This window comes from Trichechus manatus, unplaced genomic scaffold, assembly GCF_000243295.1.
Source record: "Trichechus manatus latirostris isolate Lorelei unplaced genomic scaffold, TriManLat1.0 scaffold00189, whole genome shotgun sequence".
In the NCBI taxonomy this organism is placed as follows: Eukaryota; Metazoa; Chordata; class Mammalia; order Sirenia; family Trichechidae; genus Trichechus; species Trichechus manatus.
The window spans coordinates 260,532-282,321 of record NW_004444125.1 but is presented as its reverse complement, the minus strand read 5'-3'; the positions used below and the strand labels follow the sequence as shown (position 1 = coordinate 282,321).

The following is a 21,790-nucleotide window of genomic DNA, read 5'->3' as shown; positions in this document are numbered from 1 at the left end:
ATGTTGAGGTGTAATCCATACTGAAGGCTGTGGTCTTTGATCTTCATCAGTAAGTGCTTCAAGTCCTCTTTACTTTCAGCAAGCAAAGTTGTGTTATCTGCATAATGCAGGTTGTTAATGAGTCTTCCTCCAATTCTGATGCCCCATTTTCTTCACATAGTCCAGCTTCTCGAATTATTTGCTCAGCATACAGATTAAATAATTATGGGGAAAGAATACAACCCTGACACACCCCTTTCCTGACTTTAAACCACGCAGTATCCCCTTGTTCTGTTCGAATGACTGCCTCTTGATCTATGTGCGGGTTCCTCATGAGCACAATTAAGTGTTCTGGAATTCCCATTCTTGGCAGTATTATCTATAATTTGTTATGATCCACATAGTCAAATGCCTTTGCATAGTCAGTAAAACACAGGTAAACATCTTTCTAGTATTCTCTGCTTTCAGCCAGGATTCTTCTGATATCAGCAATGGAACTAGAATAGCTAAAACAATTTTGAAAATAGAAGAATAAAGTGGAAGGAATCAGTCTACCGGATTTCAAGACTCAGTGTGTAGCTACATTAATGAAATAATCTTGTATTGGTATAGGGATAAAAATAAAGATCAACAGACTAGAAGAGAGAACCCAGAAATGACCCATAGAAATAAGCTCTAGTAGGTTTTTGTTTGTTTTTATTGTGGTAAAGCACATATAACATTTGCCATTTTAACCATCTTTAAATGTAGAATTCACTGGCATTATTTAAGTTCACCATGTTGTGCAACCATCCCCACTGTCTATCTCCGTAAGTTTTGCATTGCCCTAAAAAGAAACTCAATACCCCTTAAGCAGTAATTCCCGATTATCCCCTCCCCCCACACCCGGATAACCACTAATGAACTTTTGTCGCTATGTATTTACCTATTCTAGATACTTCATAAAATTGGAATCATATAGTATTTGTATTTTTGTGTCTGGCTTATTTCACTTAACATAATGTTTTCAAGGTTCATCCATGTTGTAGCATGTATCAGAACTTCATTTCTTTTATGCCTGAATAATATTTCATTGTATGTATACACATTTTTTTTTTTATCTATTTGTCTGTTGATGGACACTTGGGTTGTTTCACCTTCTGGCCATTACGAGTACTGCTGCAGTGAACGTTAGTGTACAAGTATCGGCTTGAGTTCACTCCTTTATACCTAGGAGTGGAATTACTGGGTCATATGGTAGTTCTATGTTTAACTTTAATGAGGAACCTCAAAATTGTTTTTCACGGTGGCTGCATCATTTTACAGTCCCACCAGCAATGCATGAGGGTTTCAATTTCTCTGCATCTTTGCTGTCATTTATTTACCATTTTTTGATAATAGCCATCCTAGTGGGTATGAAGTGGTTTTGATTTGCATTTCCTTAATGACTAATAATGTTGACCATCTTTTCATGTGCTTATTGACATTTCTATATATTCAAGTCATTCACTCGTCTTTAATTGGGTTGTCTTTTTGTTGTTGAATTGTAGGAGTTATTTTTTTTTTCCTGTGTTTTGTATTTTAAGCCCTTATCAGATATCAAATATTTTCTCTCATTCTGTACGTTTTCTCTTCAGTTTCTTAATAAAGTCCTCTGATGCACAACAGTTTCTAATTTTGATGAAGTCCAATTTCCTTTTCCTTTTGTTGCTTGCACTTTTGGTGTAAGCCTAGTGATTTTTGACAAAGTTGCAGAAGCACTTCATTGGAAGAAAGCCTTTCCAACAAATTGTGCTGGAGTAATTGAACATCCAGTGTCAAAAAATGAACCTCTAGTTAAGTGGGAAAGCCTACGGCTGCTAACCAAAAGGTCAGCAGTTGAAATCCACCAACTGCTTCCTGGAAACTATGGGGCAGTTCTGTTCTGTCCTGTAGGGTTGATATGAGTCTGAATTGATTCGATGGCAACAGGTTTTTTGTTTCTTGTTAAGTGTTATACCTTATACAAAATTAACTCGAAATTGATCACAGACTTAAATTTAAAACACAAAACTAGTAATTCTTTTAGGAAAAAAGTAAGAGAACGTTTTCAATATCTAGGACTTGGCAAAGAATTCAGTTGGAAAACAAAAGAATAATCCATAAATGAAAAATTTTGATTAATTGGACTTCATTAAAATTGAAATCTTCTGCATTGCAAAAGACCTTGTTAAAAGGTGAAAAGTGAAGCTACAGAGTAGGAGAAAATATTTGGAAAGCATATATCTGACAAAAGATTTGACTTGTATCATATATATATATAACACCTGTTGCCGTCGAGTCGATTCCGAATCATAGCGACCCAGTAGAACTGCCCCATGTATATGTATAATACATGTATATATATACATAAAGAATTCTCAAAATTTAACAGTTGAAAAACAAAAAAGTCCAATTGTAAAATGGGCAAGGACTTGAAGAGTCATTCCACCAAAGATGACATACTGATAGTAAATAAGCACATAAAAAGATGTTCAGTGGCATTAGGGAAACGAAACATAAATTAAAACCCTATTGAGTTATCACTACATATGTATCAGAATACCTAAAATTAAAAAGTAGGGACAATCATAAATGCTGCTGAGGATTCAGAGAAATTTGATCACTCATACATTGCTGGTGGTAATATAAGATGATATAGCCATTCTGGAAAAGTTTGGTGGTTTTTTAAAAACTTAGACATAATGACCCAGCAATTTTACTATAAGTCATTTATCTCAGAGAAATGAAGACTTATATTTGCACAAAGACTTGTACATGAATGTTTATAACAGTTTTACTCATAATAGCTCACAACTGGAAACAACCCAAATACCTGCAGCCCCAGGGAGCAGAAGACAGAATGAAGAGACTGAGCATCTAAAATGGGTAGCTTGTATCCACCCACTTTAGGAAGGAACTAGATTCAGTAGGGGCAGGTGCCCAAGATTTGTCCCCCAGTCGCCCTGGGCTGGGCCTGACCTCTGCAGAGCCTTTTGGGGGAAGGGGGGACTCAGGCAGATGCCCATGTGGATACTGGGCCTCTAAGAAATGTCCTGACCACCCCCCAGGGCATTTGCCTCTATCTTCACTGGGTTCCCCATCCTCTTGACTCCACCCTCTTCAAGCCTGGGGTTGTTTACACCCGCAGCCCTTAGGGACTTAAAGTTATGGGGCTTGGTTGAATGCCCCCAACCCCTCCCCCAGGTAGCTGGTAGTAGAGGGGTAAAGTTCTGGGCACCTCCTCCCTTCTGCTACCTATCGTACCTCCAAGTTTTTAAAAAAAGTAATATTGAAAAAAACAGGTGAATGGTTAAACAAACTGGTACATCTATGCCATGGAATCAGCAATAAAAAGGAACAAATTATTGATACATGCAACAATCTGGATGAATCTCCAGAGAACTAGGCTGACTGAAAAAAGGCAATCTCAAAAGGTTACAAACGGCATGCTTCTATTTATATAACATTCTTGAAATGATAAAATTACAGAATGGAGAAGAGATTAGGGTTGCCAGGATGTAAGCAAGGGATGGGGCAGGAGGGAAGTTGCCATGACTATTAATTAACAGGCGCCCTGAGAGGTACTTGGGATGGAAATGTTCTGTATCTTGACTGTATCAAGGTTAGTATCCTAGTTGTTGTATTGTAGTCTAGTTTTGCAAGATGTTGCTATTGTAAAGGATACAAGGGATCTCACATTTTACAACTGCATGTGAATCTATAGTTACCTCAGAGTACAAGTTTAATTTAAAAAAAAGAAAGCCTGTTGGGATTTTGATTGCAATTGCATTGAATCTTTAGAAAAATCTCCTGGAGAAAATTGCCATTTAACAATGTTGAATTTTCCATTCCATGAAAATGATACATCATTTTCTTCAGGTCTTCTATAATTTCTTTCAGTGAAGTGTTGTAATTTTTTGTGTAGAAGTATTGTCTGTCTTTGTTAAATTTGTTCTTGGATGTTTGTTATTTCTAAAAGTTTTATTTAGGTATTATTCACATAAAATTCATCCACTTAAAATGTACGATTCAATGGTTTTAGTATATTCACAGAGTTTTGCAGCTGTCTCCACAATTAACTTTTGGAGTATTTTAATCACCTCAAAAAGAAACCCCGCATCAGTTAGCAGTGGGGAGAATCACTCCCCATTCACTCCTTCCTCCAGCTCCTGGTAACCAGTAATCACCTCCAAAAAACCTCTGTTCTCTTTATCCATCACCCTCCCAGTCCTCCTACCCTACCCCTCAGTCCTGGGCAACCACTAATCTACTTTCTGTCTTTGTTCTGGACCTTTCATATAAATGGAATCATACAGTATATGGTCTTTCATGACAGACAGACTTCATTCATCCACCTTTTTTAAACTGATTATGTCAGGTGACGTCTGTAAATATCCAGCACTTGCATGATTTTAAGTCTACAGGCTAATGTAACTTTCCCCAAAACTGTTTTATCAAAATAAAGTGTTTGAAAGCACCATAATATGAAACTTCATATAAGAATTTGAATATAAGGTTATTTTTTAATTTTGAGAATATCTTCACTTCTATTCAGTCACATATGAATATGAACTCTTCAAGCAACATAATCATATTTGCTTTACTGAGTTACTAGTTTTATACTGGTGCCAGTAATTTTTTTTTTATTATTTTAAAGAATCTTTATAGATGATTTTGATTTTATTCTAACAGGATGAATTAAACCTTGCTGACTCTGAAGTGGATAATCAAAAACGAGGGAAGCAGCATTATGAAGACAAACAAAAGGAACGCTTGGATACTTTAAATAAAAAGAAACGAGAACTGGATCTGAAAGAGAAGGAACTAGAGGTCATGCACCTTTTTAATTTTACTTTGTTTTGTTTACAACTTTAGTCATGATTATTAAAGTGTTTTCCTTTATCTCATACTTCTAAAAATAGAAACGTTTTCTGAATATTTACTTCCTATAGAGTAACAGGAAACCCTGGTGGCACAGTGGTTAAAAGCTTGGCTGCTAACCAAAAGGTCAGCAGTTCGAATCCACCAGGCACTCCTTGGAAACCCTATCAGGCAGTTCTACTCTGTCCTATAGGGTCGCTGTGAGTCAGAATCGACTCGACGGCAATGGGTTTGGGTTTTTGTTCTGTTTTTTTTAATAGAGTAACAAGATTACTGGTGGCGCAGTGGTTAAGAGTTCGGCTGCTAACCAAAAGGTCGGCAGTTCCAATCCACCAGCCGCTCCTTGGAAACACTGTCGGGCAGTTCTACTCTGTCCTGTAGGGTCGCTATGAGTTGGAATCAACAGCAGTGGGTTTGGTTTTTTTGGATAGAGTAACATGTTTCAGTAAATCGGCATAGTAGAAGGCTTAGGGACTCTCAGAGTGTGGGAACTTAAAGAGAATAATACAAAGGGAACTTTAGGCAAGACTCTATTAATCTCATATAGTGCCTCTTAAGTGATTTAGGAAATGGCACCCCTTCTCAGCTAGTGTAGCTCCATGCATGCCCAGCTTGGCAAGCAGAAGCGGATAGCAGTTTTTTGTCAGAAAAGTTACCCTTTCTTTTGTGATTAACGCTCTCGACTGCTAACCGAAAGGTTGGTGGTTTGAGTCTGCCAAGAGGCATCTTGGAAGCAAGGCCTGGCAATCTACTTCTGAAAAGTCAGCCATTGAAAACCCTATGGAGCACAGTTCTACTCCTGAGACATATGAGGTCACTATGAGTTGTAATGGACTCTATGGCAACTGGTTTTTTCTTTGAGTAGCTGGAGTGTAGGCTGGATTTCAGCTCCTACTAGAGGCCTTTTTTCACAACTATAAGCAGCAGCTCTATTTTCAGAGGAGAGTAAATTGAAGGCAAACTGTCTTAAATAAAAGAGTTGAACTCCAACTTTGCTTCTATGTACCTTAAGGAAGGTGATTTAAACTCTTATCCATTGCCTTGTCTGTTTTAGAGTTATACTGAATGTTGTGAAGATCAAATAAGCACTCTGTACAAAAGTGCTTTGAATTCTTTAATTCTTTACAGACATGAGGGTCTTTTTATTTGTGTTTTCAGTATCATTAGCATTAAGACTCCATTCTAAAAATACAACAGTCTCCCTTATCTGTGGTTTCACTTTTCAAGGTTTCAGTTACTCACGGTCAGCCATGGTCTGAAAGTGTTAAATGGAAAATTCCAGAAATAAACAATTCATAAGTTTTAAATTGTTCACCGTTCTGAATAGTGTGATGAAATCCTGCTCCATCCCACTTGACATATGAATCATCCTTTTGTCTAGCATATCATTTGCACTGTGGTTAAGCGTTCAACTGCTAACCGAAAGGTCAGCAGTCCAAATCCACCAGCCACTCCTTGGAAACCCTATGAGGCAGTTCTACTCTGTCCTATATGATCACTGTGGGTTGAAATTGACTCAGCGACAGTGGTTTTTTTTTTAATCCATACTGTGTATACTACACCCTGTACACACTGCCAGCTCATTAGTCACTTTGTAGCCTTTATCAGATCAACTTTCACAGTACTGCAGTGCTTGTGTTCAAGTAACCTTTATTTTTCTTAATAATTGCCCCAAAAAGCAAGAGTAGTGATGCTAGCAATTCGGATATGCCAAAGAGAAGCCATAAAGTGCTTCCTTTAAGTAAAAAGGTGAAAGTTCTTGACTTAATAAGGAAAGAAGGAAAATCATAAACTGAGGTTGCTAAGATCTATGGTAAGAACAAATCTCTGTCTTTGAGAGAGAGAGACCACATTCACATAACTTTTATTACAGTATATTGTTATAATTGTTCTATCATTAGTTATTGTTAATTTCTTACTGTGCCTAATTTATACATTAAACTTTTTCATCGGTATGTATGTATAGGAAAAAACATATCTAGGGTTTGGTACTGTCCGTGGTTTCAGGCATCCACTGGGGGTCTTGGAACGTATCCCCCTTGAATAAGGGGGACTACTCTACACAGAAAGCTATATCTGATCTCAGTGCTACATGCAGTCTTTTTGTAACTGCTCTTTTAAATTTGTTTCACTGGCAAGTTGTGGAAATCTTACAATTTATTAAAGTTGTACAGAGTAATGCAATTTATTCCTTGAAAATTTATGACTCTGGATTGTGTTTTCAGTATAAAACTTAGATAAATAACATTGATAATAACTATAATTAAAATACATTCCATAATCCTAAATTCAGAATTTTAGTTTGTATATACAGACACAAGTATTTACAGTGAATTAATATATCAAAGAAGAGTCTTAAAGATATTAAAAATCTCTTATATTAGGAGAAAATGTCACAGGCAAGACAGATCTGCCCGGAGCGGATAGAAGTACAAAAATCTGCATCAATCCTAGACAAAGAAATTAATCGATTAAGGCAAAAGATACAGGCAGAACATGCGAGTCATGGAGATCGAGAAGAGATAATGAGGTAAGTGGTTGGTTGCTTTTCTGCTTTTTATTATATTATCCATACATGTTATCAAAACATAAAAAGCAAATGTTTATATATACATCTTAAATTTGGATGAAGCATTACTATGGCAGAAAGTTAATAGCTGAACTTGTCTTTTATATATGTGTTATCAGCAATAAACAGTAACCTTTTTTTCTTCTGAACTATTACAAAACTCATTATGGAATGACATGTGGACATAAATGCCAGTTTTATACCTATAAGATTCATACAGACATGAAAATTTTCAGCTTCACAAGTAATGAAACACAAATCAAATTGATTAGAAACCATTTTTTAAACCTTTTGCATTGAATAAGATGAAAAAAACACTAATGTCAATGAGATTTCAATTAAATGGATATTTTCATATATTACTGGTTAAAAATGGAAGCTCTGGTGGTACAACGGTTAAGTGCTCAGCTGCTAAGTGAAAGGTTGGCGGTTCGAACTCGCCCAGCGACTCCATGGAAGAAAGACCTGGACATCTGCTTCCGTAAAGATTACAGCCTAGAAAACCCTATGGAGCATTCTACTCTGTCACATGGGGTCGCTATGAGTCAAAAATCAACTCGATGGCACCCAACAACGATAACAATAACAACAAGCACAGTTAGAGCACAGGTTCTGACACGAGAGTACCTGGGTTTGAACTGGAGTCTTGCCATTACCTAGATGAGTGATTCCGCAAATTAATCTCTCTGAACTGATTTTCTCATCTATAAATGGATATATAGTTGTAACCTTATGGGGTTACTGTGAAAATTAAATGAGATAATCCATAGTAAACAGAATAAATAATAAACAAACAAACCAAAAAACAAACCAGTTGCCCATAAATCGATCCCAACTCATGGTAAACCCATGTATGTCAGAGTAGAAATGTTCCATAAGGTTTTGGTTTTGCTTGTTTGTTTGTTTTATGTGGGGGCGGGGGGGAAGGGGGTTGTTAATATTTTACTGTGAAAGTTCCTAAAACAATTTCCTAGGTCAACTCTTTAGACAGGGATTGGACTGGGCTATAGGACATAAAGTGATACTTGTGAGGAGTGTGCCTCTTAGCTCAAGTAGATACAAGAGACTAAACGGGCAGCTTCTGTCCGGAGGTGAGATGGGAAGGCAGAGAGGGTTAGGAGCTGGTTGAATGGACATGGGAATCAGGAATGGAAAGAAGTGTGCTGTCACAGTATACAGGGAGAGCAATTAGGGTCACGTAACAATGTATGTATAAATTTTTGTATGGGAAAAAATAAAAAATATATATATATTTTATTGTGAAAGTTCCTTATTTATTTTAGTGAAAGTTCCATAGGTTTTTTGGTGCTGAATTTTTGGAAGTAGATCACCAGTCCTTTCTTCCGAGGAGCTTCTGAATGGACTTGAACCACCAACCTTTCTGTTAGTAGTCGAGCACATTACCCATTTGTGCCACCCAGAAACTCCCAAATAGTAAACATATTATGTTAGTTATTATTTTGAGTACTAAAGTCTTTCTGAAAAACACTTAGGTCATATATGTCAAAGCCCTAAAAAATTTGAATTTGGCCAGATAATTGTGTTGCTATAACATAATCCAAAATGAGAAAAGCAGTTTATGCTCAGAGATGTTTATTGCAGCATTATTTATAATAGAGAAAAATTAGAAATAGTGTACAGCAGTAGGAGAATTGATTAAGTTACAGTGAAAAATTATAGCTATTATACTTTATGAAGAACTGTTTGCATTTAAATAAGAGGCTGGGAATAGGAGTGATCTTAATTCTATTTTAAAAAACATTGGAGAACAATGGGCAGAAATATTAAAATATTAAGAAAAACTTGTATTTTTAAATATAAGTTGTCCTATTGGCGCAGTCTTCAAGCATTGAGCTGCTAACAGAAAGGTGAGTGGTTTGAACCCACCGGCACAGCCTAGGAAACCCTGTGGGTCAGTTCTCTGTCCCGTGGGGTTGCTATGAGTTGAAATCGACTCAACGGCATACACAACAATATTACATTCAATACAGCAAAAAATACAAACAATGTGAAAAGACATACAGTGAAAAGTTTTACTTCCTCTCTATTCTCATCATCCCCATCCCTTTCTTTCCTTTTATCTTACTAATTTATTAAATGTGCTTTCAGTATTTCTATATGCATGTAACGTGATTATATGTTATTTTCATCTTTGCAGATACAAAAGGTAACACATTATATAAGTTGTTTTAGAGATTGCTTTCTTTAATGATATATTTTGGAGATCTGTTTATATCAGCACATAGGTGCTTCCTCATTGTTTTTTATAGTTTCACAGTATTTAACCATTTCCTATTGAGGGATAGTTGGGTTTTATCTAATCTTTTGCTATTGCAAATGGTGGCACAAAATTAATAACTTTGAAAGTGCATCGTTTTATGTATGTGCAGGTTTATCTATGGGATAAACTCCATATTGCCAATTCCTCTTTCAAGGGATTCATTTTTTTTGCTTAATTCGCACAAAATTGGGGCACAACAAATTCTCACTTCACTTCTACCTCCTGTCTGGCTGCTGCCTTCTGTGTTTCCTGTCTGCTCTCTGAGTTCTTTATTTATTCTTTGAAATATTTTCCTTCCTGGTAGCACTTGCCTCGTGATTTTTTTTTTTTTTTTTTTTTATGGTATTCAAGTAGGGGTTTCACCTGCTTGGTGGCAACATTGTTCTAGTAAGTTTTCATTGTCCATAGGAAAGTTTTGCCACTCTTCTGCACCTCTTTTTTCATAAATATCTTCGGATGGATGCTATACTTAAGCTTGTTTTGTCATTCATTTTTTAATTAGTTGGTTTTCTCTGGACTGGTTATTTGAAGGAGGGTGGCAGGGGCAGCTGTGGGTGCCTGGGCCATAGCTGTCTTTCATACTTTGTTTCTCAGCATCGTTTTGCCCCTCAACAGCAGAGCAGCAGCAGCTGTTACCATCCATCACGTCTAAGTAGCCCTGCCTCCTATGCCTCTTTGTCCTTTTCTTGGTCAGGAAGTGGTTTCTAATGCTGATGCTGCATTCCCTTGTTCCCTCATTGGAATCTGTCACCAAGGGAAATATTTCTTGCCTGATGGCACAGTGGTTAAGCATTCAGCTGCTAACCAAAAGGTCGGCAGTTCAAAACCCCAGCCGCTCTATGGGAGAAAAAACCTGGTGATCTTTTCCTGTGAAGATTATAGCCTTGGAAACCTATGGAGCAGTTCTGCTTCATCCTGTAAGGTTGCTATGAGTCAGAATGACTAGATGGCAATGGGTTTGGTTTATTTTTTGGGTTGCCAGTATGATCACTTCACTTGTAGGTGTATATTTCCTGGTGTTCTCTAAGGTCTACCACTGTTGAGCCCAGGGTGAGCATTTTTCTCACATAGTTTCTCTGCCTTCTGTAGGGGTTGGACTTCAGTCCTTTCTGGCCCTGCTAACAACTCTTCTCACTCAGGATCACACTCGTTCTGGGAGTGCCTTTGGGCTGGAGATTTCTGGGATCTGCTGCTGCTAGGCTCCCTCAGCCCTCCTTGTACTCCCTGCTCTGCCCCATTTGAAATATTTGAGTTTCTCCTTTTCGTTATGTTTCATGTGAATGGCATTTATTTACTTAATATTTTTTTTATAAAATAGGCAGTACCAAGAAGCAAGAGAAACCTATCTTGATCTGGAAAATAAAGTAAGGACTTTAAAAAGATTTATTAAATTACTGGAAGAAATAATGACCCATAGATACAGAACATATCAGCAGTTTAGAAGGTAAGTGACTTAAAAAATATTACCAGGTATTGTACATTTTTGTATTTTCTTTGTTTTCACAATATCCTTTATAAATAAGACAGTTAAACTAAAGAGCCTTACATGATTCAGTTATAGAAGAAACTGTCAGTGCTTGCTTTGTCAGCTAGTACTCGGCATACTGTGATTAGAGAATTCTGAATGTGAAAGGGACTTTGTAATGCGCTCATCCAACATTATCACTCTGTTAGCTATTCTTTACTAAACAACTCATAGATGGTGTTCAATCTTTGCTTAAATAGGTTCTTTGAATGGAGCTCATTGGTTCTGAAGCAGCCTCTTTCACCCTTGGACATTGTATCTTCTTAAGGGATACAAGTGTTTTGTAGGACCTGTTGAGGCAGTATCTTATTTGATTTACTGTGATCTATTAGAAGGGTGTAGCTCCATGAATACAGAAATTGTTTTGTTTACTGCTATGTCCAGTGCCTAGACTGTGCCTGAAATAGAGTAGGAACTTGGTACATATTGGTTGAATGAATGAATACAGGATCAGGAAAACTGGATACTATTAACATACTTAAAGATGGGCAGACTGATAGGGACAGGTTAACCCTTAACTAAAATCACGAGCAAAAGCCAGAGGACAGTTTCTAGGTAGAGATGGCTCTTGATATTCTTGGATTCAAGGCAATCCTAGTCCTTCCACATACCTCCATTTTTCCCCAGAGACGTTCGCCCAGTAATATACTCTATAACTGTCTCTATACCCAAAGTGAAAAGACTATAAAAATATCTAGCTCTAATATACATGGAGAAATTTAGATAAAGCTATTAAGTGAAACAAATTTTACACTTTGACTGTATTCCTTAACTAAACTGGTTAGTTTTTTAAATGTATGTTTCAGTTTTATAGGCATCTAGTTAGGATTTGAATTAAATAGGATTCATTTTTATACTTTTGAGGATGCTTTTAAGCTTTGTTAGTGGGGACCAGAGCAGCTATTAGTCAATGGCTAGTTCTTTCCTATGGCTGAGAGAATATACTCTTCTGCATATTTTAACCGATACCTTGTGAATTATAAGGTTTTCCACTCTAGCCAGTAGGAGCATGAACTATTCCTGGCTCTGTGTGAGCTTTGGGAATCATCCCCTCTGCTACTTTCGGGTGTTTCTTTCCCCAGCTTTGGGCAGCATCCTCACACACAAGCACTGATCAGTACTCAGCTGAAGACTCAAGCAGGATACTCTATGCTATCTTTCTCTGATACTCTGCCTTATGAACTTGAGTGTTCCTGGCTTCCCAGCTCTGTCTCCTCAAACAGGAAGACTTCCAGACTTTGCTTGATGTCTTAGTTATCTAGTGCTGCTACAACAGAAGTACCATAAGTAGATGGCTTTAACAAAGAGAAACTTATTCTCTCATAGTTAGGAGGCTAGAAGTCTGAATTCAGGGTGCCAGCTCCCGGGAAAGGCTTTCTCTCTCTCATGGTTCTGAGGGAAGGTCCTTGTCATCAACCTTCCCAGACCAAGGAATTTCTCAGCGCAGGGACCCCAGTTCCTAAGGATGCACTGTTCTCCTGGCTCTTGTTTCTTAGTGGTATGAGGTCCACGTGTCTCTCTGCTCACTTCTGTCTTTTGTATCTCAAAAGAGATTGATTTAAGACACAACCTAATCTTGTAGATTGAGTCCTGCCTCATTAACATAACTGCCACTAATCCCACCTCATTAACATCATAGAGGTAGGATTTACAACACATAGGAAAATCATATCAAATGACAAAATGGTGGACAAACACACAACCAACTGGGAATCATGGACTAGCCAAGTTGACACACATTTTTTGAGGGACACAGTTCTGTCCGTAGCACTTGGGTTCCCACTCCCCTTTACTCTTTCCTTAAGTAGTAATTTGGGGCAGTAGTAAGGCTCATCTTCTTTGGTCCTGTCTTTCAGAGGTCACTGTCCTGCACTGTCTGATGTCCAAAGTCTGAAAACTCTTGTTTCACATATTTTGCCCAGTTTTTTAGTGATTTTAGACTGAAGAGTAAATCCAATTGCTGTTACTCCATTTTTTCCAGAAGCAGAAGTAGGATTTGTTTTTTATATCATTATCCAGAAAAAAAAAATTATTTAAAATAATTTGTACAGAAGTATTGGTTTTATAGTTCATTTCCTTAATATGAGTCTTCACCACTGACATGTTTTATATTTACCCAATCTTAGGAGAATACTAAATGATCAAATGTTTTAAATCTTTCATCTCTTTAAACTGGAGAACTTTACCATTTTCTGAGGATAGTCTCTTTTAGACGTTGCATGAAATACATGTGAATGTTGAAAGAGAGAAAAGTTAGATTCTTTACTAGGAATCTTAGTGGGAGCTACAAGCATACCTGCATGCTTTTACTGTGACAGAAAGTTCTGAAAACTAGCTAACAGTGGTTGCTCTGGCAACGAAAGAAAACTCAGAGCTATCAATATTTTCTGGTGTAGGGATTTAATACAGATTGAAGATTAAAGGAGGGGATTGAGAAGGAAAGGAAAAAATGATACTGAAGCTGATGAAACAAGCCTTAGAACTCATTAAAATTAAACAGCAAAGATATTAAGAAAAATAGTCGCCTACAACCCACATCTTATTTTCTAAATATCATAAAAGAAATCAAGGCTCCTTGGAGAAATGGCTGATTCCAGAGCTGGGCAGAGAAAGTACAAGGTGAGCCTCTTGCTAAGCCAGAAGGCCAGAAAGTACTCCAAAAAATGTAGGGTCATGATAAAAGGACACATGAGTCACTTTCAGGGGGCTCCCATTGGAGAAATCTAGTATGATTTGAGGGTCAAAAGAAATAAAGAACAGTAGTGGCTGACAAGGAGCCCTGGTAGTGCAGTGGTTAAGCACTCAGCTGCTAACCGTGAGGCTGACAGTTCGAACCCACCAGCCACTTCACGAGAGAAAAGACCTGGCGATCTGCTCCCTTAAAGATTACAGCCTAGGGAACACTATAGGCCGGTTCTGTTCTGTCGTATGGGGTCACTGTGAGTCAAAGTCAACTCGATGGCACACAGCAACAACAACAACTGGATGTTAACCAAATGAATAAGAATCTGTAAGTTCATACTGATAAATAGAAGGGTAGTTGAGTAAATAAATAATCGAGGAAGAGGGAAAGTGCTTTTTTCCAGTAGAATGCCACCTAATAAGTAGAGAAGAAATGATGAACTTTGCATTGTGCCAGGCAATGTGTAAGCCATCACAGATACAGAAATGAGTAACAGATTGTCCATACCCTTATTGTTCACTATGAAGTTGAGAAGAAACAGTCAAATGAATAAGCAGTTTATTCATTTGTCTTATTCCCACTAGAAATTAAGCCTTTCAAGGACAAAATTTATGTCTTATCTATTAGTGTAATACCTTATATAAATTAATAGAATGATTATGCATTCATATGAACTAACTAATATAATGGAGTTAATTAAATGTGGATTGACATCTTTATTCATTTTATAAATATTTATTATAAAAGTAAATGAACTGGTAGGAATGTGGGGCATACAAATGAATATAAAGATGTAGGAGGAAAAATAATCTAAAATCCCACCTATTAAATAGGCAACAAATGTCAACATTTTGACATCCTTTTGTCTAGTGTTCTGACACAGACTTCTTACTTCTTAGTCTTAGATCACACTGAATATACAGTTCTGTGTCATTATCTTCTTTTTAATGTGCCAAATTTCTTTTCTTCAAGGTGTTTGACTTTACGATGCAAGTTGTACTTTGACAACTTATTATCTCAGCGGGCTTATTGTGGAAAAATGAATTTTGACCACAAGAACGAAACTCTTAGTATATCAGTAAGTATTTTAATTTGTTGCATCTTAATTGTTAAGAAAACTAGCTGTTTCTTTTCTTTTGATGAAATGTAGGTAAATTTTAACCCCTTGTATTTGGAACACAAGGTAACTTATTTTTAAGTTAAGGATAGTTCTTGCCAAAGTGTTAAAAATTACATTGATCTTAGTGGTTAAATCTGCTAGTTTAGCTTCCTCCCCCCACCCCAGACAATCAAATTATTTTATTATGGTGATAATTGGGAATTTTCAGTGACAAGTATTTACATTTCTTTCCACTCTACCAGTTTCTTTTTTGAATTCATGCAGCATTTTAAATTACATGTATCATTATAGAAAGTCCATACTTTCTGGTCTCACTATAGGAAGCCAACAACGAATATCTCAAAGAATGTTCTATCCATGTGTCTGTACTGTTAACTTCTGAAGCTATCCCTAGATCAGGCCTCTTTTTGAATAAACAGTACCACCACATTCAACTATGTGGAGTCAATGGCTATAGATTATTTTATAGTTACATGCATTAAAAGATGAGGTGGGAGGATATGGCATAAAAAATTGTGTAGCCAGGAAGTCAAGAACAGCTAGGCACTCTAAATAATATGATGGAAAATTTTCTAATAATTGCTTACTACTAAAGTTGCCATAAATTTTATTCTTCTATTTTAATACTTAGAATAAATATTAGTTGTTTTGATCCTCTGCATTTTAACCAAATTAGAAAGTTAGGTTTACTCTCCCTTTGTTTAAATTTCTACTAGTAAATTCTTTGCTAGCTTCTCTCACTCACCCTTTTTAAATTTTTTTTTTTTATTGTACTTTAGATGGACGTTTACAGAGGAAACTAGTTTCTCATTAAACAATTAATACACATACTATTTTGTGACATTGGTTGCCAACCTCACAACCGGTCAATACCCTTCCGTTCTCAACCTTGGGTTCCCCATTACCAGCTTTCGTATCCTCTCCTGCCTTCTCGTCCTTGCCTCTGGGCTGGTGTACCCCTTTAGTCTTGTTTTATGGGCCTGTCTAATCTTTGGCTGAAGGGTGAACCTCAGGAATGACTTTATTACTGAGCTGTAAGGGTGTCCAGGGGCCATACTCTTGGAATTTCTCCAGTCTCTGTCAGACAGTAAGTCTGGTCTTTTTGTGTGTGTGTGAGTTAGAATTTTGTTCTGTATTTTTCTCCAGCTCTGTCTAGGACTGTCTATTATGATCCCTGTCAGAGCAGTCGGTGGTGTAGCCGGGCACTATCTAGTTGTGCTGGACTCAGTCTGGTGGAGGCTGTGGTAGTTGTGGTCCATTAGTCCTTTGGACTAATCTTTCCCTTGTGTCTTTGGTTTTCTTCATTCTCCCTTGCCCCAGATGGGGTGAGACCAGTGGAGTGTCTTAGATGGCCGTTCACAAGCTTTTAAGACCCCAGACCATTTTTTTAAAAGAGACTCAAATAATCATTAAAAATACAAATATGGAAAGGTTGGAAAGAATTCTGTTTGTAGGTAGGGATGGAGTATATCATGATAGTCCAAAGTTCTCACTGAAAACTATGAGAAAGCCAGATAAATTACAAAGTTCCTATTTTTAAATACATTGGAAAGCTGTAGAAGCAAAAAGGATTAGATGAATTGGAATCCCAAGGGATGTGGGGAGCCTGTCCAAGGTAATCTTCTGACAGTTGCTAGATGTTTTCTTTCCTGGAAGCATTTGCCAATTGTGAGCTTTTGATGGTGGCAGGGGGATGTCAAGAAAGAGGAAAGACAAAACAGAGGAAAAAGGGGCCCCTCTTTGGTGGAATATTTTATTGTCTTGGATTATCACATACAGGTGATACAGTTATAAGAGATAGCAGACTAGTATTTTAACCAGGATTAATGTGTTAAAGAAAATAAAATTGACAGTGACAAAAAGTACAGAAGTTTCAATAGAGAATTGGACAGAAATTTCAACAGAAGAACAGAAGTTTCAACAGAGAATTAGAATATAGGAGAAGAATCAATAAACGAAAACCCATTGCCATCGAGTCTATTTTGACTCCTAGTGACCCTATAGGACAGAGTAGAACTGCCCCCTAGAGTTTCCAAGGCTGTAATCGTTATGGAAGCAAATTGCCACATTTTTTTCCCCATGGAACAGCTGTTGAGTTCCAGCTGGACACAAGAGAAGATAAAATTAGTGAATTCTAAGTGGATCAAAAGGAAATAAGCAATTGAGCAGCATAAAAACAAAACAGAAAACATTGAAAGGAGCTTACGATACAGGCGAGGAGCATGGTCAGAAAGTATAACATAAGGGTGATTGGAGTGCCAGTAAGATAGAAGAAAGAATGGTCAGAGAGAATATTTGAAGAGATAATGGTTGAGAATTTTCAAAACTGAAATACATCAACCCAGATTCAGGAATCTCAGCAAACCCCAAGTGAGATAAATACAAAGAAAACCATACCAAGCATAAGGTAGTCAAATAGCTAAAAGCCAAAGACAAAAAAGTAATCTTAATGCACTCAGAAAAAAATATGCATTACTTTCCAAACAGCAGCAATAAAACCGAAGGCAAAGTTTTTAATAGAAATTGTGCAAGGTAAATGTCAACCGCTAGACTTTAAAGTGACAAAGGAATTAAAAAAAATAAAGAAACTATCTGGAATTCTATAACTAGGAATAGTATCCTTCAAAAAATGAAATCAAGATGCCCAGGAGAAATACTAAGGTTTTCAGTTGAAAGAACATTGATCCCTGGTAGAAACATGGAACTGTAGGAAGGAATAGAGAGCGCTGCAAAAAGGTATATATAAAATAGCTTTAGCTGTCTAAAACAACAATAATAATAGTGTCTTGAGGGGCTACAAAAGGTAAAAGTAAAATACATGACAACAGCACAGAAAGGAGGTAAAAGTATATAGTAGATCAACTATTGTAAAGTTCTTTCATTGTTCAAGAAGTAATACTAATATTAATTTAAGATAGACTAGTAAAGATGCATATTGCACTGAAAGAATTACAAAAGTATGTATAACTAAAAAGCTAATAGAAGCCAAATAAAAAGATTTTTAAAAACCCTTGATTAGCTAAATGAAGGGAAATGGAAGGAAGAAACGAACATACGGGGACAAAAGATTGTCAGACTGGATAGAAAAATATAAGGGCCAACTTTATACTGTTAGCAGGGGACACTTTAAATGTTAACATAAGGACAGAGAAAGATTCAAAGTAAAATGGAGAAAAAACATACCATGCAAGCAACCACAAGAAAGCTGATAAAGCTGTATTAATAACAAACAAGATAGACTTTAAGGCAAGAAGTATTATTAGAGATCAAAGGTGGTATTTCATAGTGATAAAAGTTATTTTAAAAAGATTTGAATTTATATGTACCTGATAACACAGCCTTTAAAATATATAAAAGTCAAGAGAACAAAAAGCAAAGTAGAAAAACAAACAATTATAGTTGGAAATTTTAACAAACATTTGTCAGTAATTGATGAAACAAGCAGATTAATGGTCAGTAAGGATAGACCTATTTTTACGCAAATAACACGTGCCTTCTGCATTTGTTTGCTGGCCGTATACCCCTCTTCCCACCCCCCCCACCCCTCCACCCTCACCCCCACCCCCATGAGATATTTTTTTACAGCAACATGTGGAAGAGGATTGACATGGCAGTGCTTGTGAGGGTGACTGGCAGGGGAAGGGTGCATCTGGCAGTCAAACACAGAAGATGTATGTCATTTGCATAAAATACGGTAAGCAGGTGAAAAAGTGCTCAAAATCATTAGTCATCAAAGAAATAACGAATTTATACCACATTAAGTCATTATCAAGGTCCCTGGGTGGTGAAAACAATTTGTGGTTGACTTTTAATCTATATAGGGTGTTGGATTGAACCCACACAGTGGCACCTAAGAAGAAAGACTTGGCAAAAGGCCAAGATTACAGCCAAGAAAATGCTGTGGAGCAGTTCTATTCTTAACACAATGGGTCGCCATGAATCAGAATCTATTAGTAGAAATAACCCAAGCGTACATCAACAGATGAGTGGATAAACAAAATGTCGTGTATCCATACAATGGAGAATTATTCAGCCATAAAGAGAAATGAAGCTCTGATAAATACTACGATATGGATGAACCTTGAAAATACTGCGCTAAGTGAAATAAGTCAGACATAAAAGAACAAATATTGCATGAGCCCACTTACATGAAATATCTAGAATAAGGAGATGCATACTGATACGGATTATATTGTGTCCCCAAAAAATAGCTGTTATAACTCCTGACCTCTATCTGTGGTTATAATCCCTTTTGGGTTTGGGTTGTCTTTGTTATGTTAACAAGGCAGACTTCAAGTAGAATGTGTCTTGAGTCCGTCTCTTTTGAGATATGAAAGAGATTAAACAAGCAAGCAAGCAAGCAGAGCTGGGGAGAAGATAGATGTCAAGCCACATGGTGATCTCCAAGGAACCAGGAAACAGAAGCTGAAGAGACAAGGACATTCCCCCAGAGCTGACAGAGAAAGAAAGCCTTCTCCTAGAGCTAGCACCCTGAATTCAGACTTCTAGCCTTCTAAACTGTGGGAAAATAAATTTCTGTTTTTTATAGTTTTTCACTTGTGGTATTTCTGTTATAGGCAACACTAGATAACTAAGACAGAATTTGGTACTGGGAGTAGGGTGCTACTTTAACAAATACCTAAAATGTGGACATGGTTTTGGAATTGGGTAATAGGTAGAGGCTGAAGAAATTTTGATGTTCTTCATAGTAAGGCCTTAGATTGCCTTAAAGAGACTATTGGTAGAATTATGGCTGTCAAAGACGATTCTGATGAGGGCTCAGAAAGAACTGAGAGCTGCGATGAGAGCTTCTATCATGAACAGAATGTTGCTAGAAATGTGGACGTTAAATATGCTTCTGGTGAGGCTTTAAAAGGAAATGATGAACATGTGATTGGACACTGGAAGAATGATGATGCTTTTTATGCAGTGGCAAAGAACTTGACTGAATTATGTTCAAATGTTTAGTGGAAGGTAGGTGATGAACTTGGATATTTGGCTGAGGAGATTTCTAAGCAAGATCTTAAACGGGCCACGTGGATTCTCCATGCGAGAGAAAAGAGATGGACTTAAAAATTAACTGTGCAAAATGAAAACAAAACTTAAAGATTTGGAAAATTCTGTTGTACAAACTAAGAACATGTGTCCTAGAATTTTCACCAAGGATGTGGCTACACAATCTTTTGTTAAAGAGATGAAGCCTGTGACTGATGGATTTAATCATCTACCACAGCAGAAAACCTGTTAGCTTAGACTGAAGGGGACAGGGATAGGATGAAAGGAAAGAAAGGTGCCTGCCTGTTGGAATTATCCAGGCAGGAAACAGACCTGTAAAAGCTATGTCTGTTGTTCTCCAAGAAAAGAAAAGGACCATCCCTGATGCAGCTCAGCAGTCAGCAGAACTGTTGGAAGGAGAATGGGAAGCAGGGCTGCCTTGGTTTCAAAGCATGGAGCCATGGCCTCTCCTAGGTCTCAAAGGGTGGAGCTACAGTCCCTAGATTTCAAAGAGCCGGATCTTCACCAATTCCCTTCCAGAGTGTGGGGCTGCCCTTCAGGTGTGCCCCGAGGATGGGGCCACCACCCAAAGCCGGAGTGGGCCTGGAAGGCAGGGCTGAAGTCCAGGGCCAGGGGACTTCCACCCAGAATCCGAAGAGTGTGGCCAACACCCAGAAGTCTGGAGGGCGGGGCCATTGTCCAGATGGCCTCAGAGAACAGTGGATTATTTTCAAGCCTTGAGAGCTAATGCAAATTGTTCCGCTAGGTTTTGGACTTGCTTGGTGCCCATTATCTCTTTTTTCCCTCCAGTTTCTCCCATTTGTAATGGAAGTGTCTGCCTTGTACCTGTTCCACTATTGTACTTCAGAACCAGATAACTTGTAGTCTAGATTTCACAGATTTCTAGGTTCATCCATGAAGAGGAATTTTGCCCCAGAATGGGGCAGAATTTTGCCTAAAGTTTCACCCATTTTTGATTTAGATGATTCAGAAGATAAGAATTTGGATTTAGAGTGGATTTAAGACTTTTGGGATATGGTGTGATGAGGTGAATGTGTTTTGCATGTGACAGTTCCATAAATTTTTGAAGGCCAAAGGGTGGAATGCTATGGATTGACTTGTGCCCCTCCCCCCAGATATGTGTTGTGAATCCTAACCTCTACGCCTATGGTTATAATCCCATTTGGGAATGGGCTGTCTTTGTTCTGTTACTGAGGCAGAATTCGTATAGGTTGCATCTTTAGTCTGTCTCTTTTGAGATATGAAAGAGATTAAACAAGCAAGTGAGCAAGAATTGCTGGGGAGAAGATAGATGCCGAGCCAGCGCCCTGAATTTGGACTTCTAGACTCTTAAACTTTAAGAAAATAACTTTGTGCTCATTAAAGCCCTCCACTTGCGGTATTTCTGTTCTAGCAACACTAGGTAACTAAGACACGTACAGACAACAGTTTATTAGTGCTTACCAGAGACGAGGTGGAGTGGGAAAAGGGGAGTTACTATTTAAGGGGCACTGAGTCTCTCTTAAGGGTGATGGAAAATTTTGGAAATAGTGGTGATGATTGTACAACATGATGAATATAATGAATGTCGCTGAGTTGTGCTCATAAAAATGGTTGAAATGGCAAATATTTTGTTATATATATTTAATCCAGTAAAAAAAAGATTGAAATGGCAAATGTTATGTATTTTTTACCTCAATAAAATATGTATATCTGTGTGTGTGTGTGTGTGTGTGTGTGTATATATATATATATAT

The 21,790-nt window shown here is 37.4% G+C and overlaps 1 protein-coding gene across 6 annotated transcripts in view; it reads left to right on the top strand.

The window, feature by feature from the left end:
• Positions 1-21,790, top strand: part of SMC6 (structural maintenance of chromosomes 6) — an 81,781-nt gene that overhangs the window by 53,697 nt on the left and 6,294 nt on the right. For all 6 annotated transcript variants that reach the window (XM_004387572.3, XM_023741744.1, XM_023741746.1 and 3 more), the window contains 4 exons: positions 4,672-4,809; positions 7,245-7,390; positions 11,029-11,154; positions 14,891-14,996. In XM_004387572.3, coding sequence (XP_004387629.1) covers positions 4,672-4,809; positions 7,245-7,390; positions 11,029-11,154; positions 14,891-14,996 — 516 coding nt within the window. The remainder of the gene's footprint in view (positions 1-4,671; positions 4,810-7,244; positions 7,391-11,028; positions 11,155-14,890; positions 14,997-21,790) is intronic.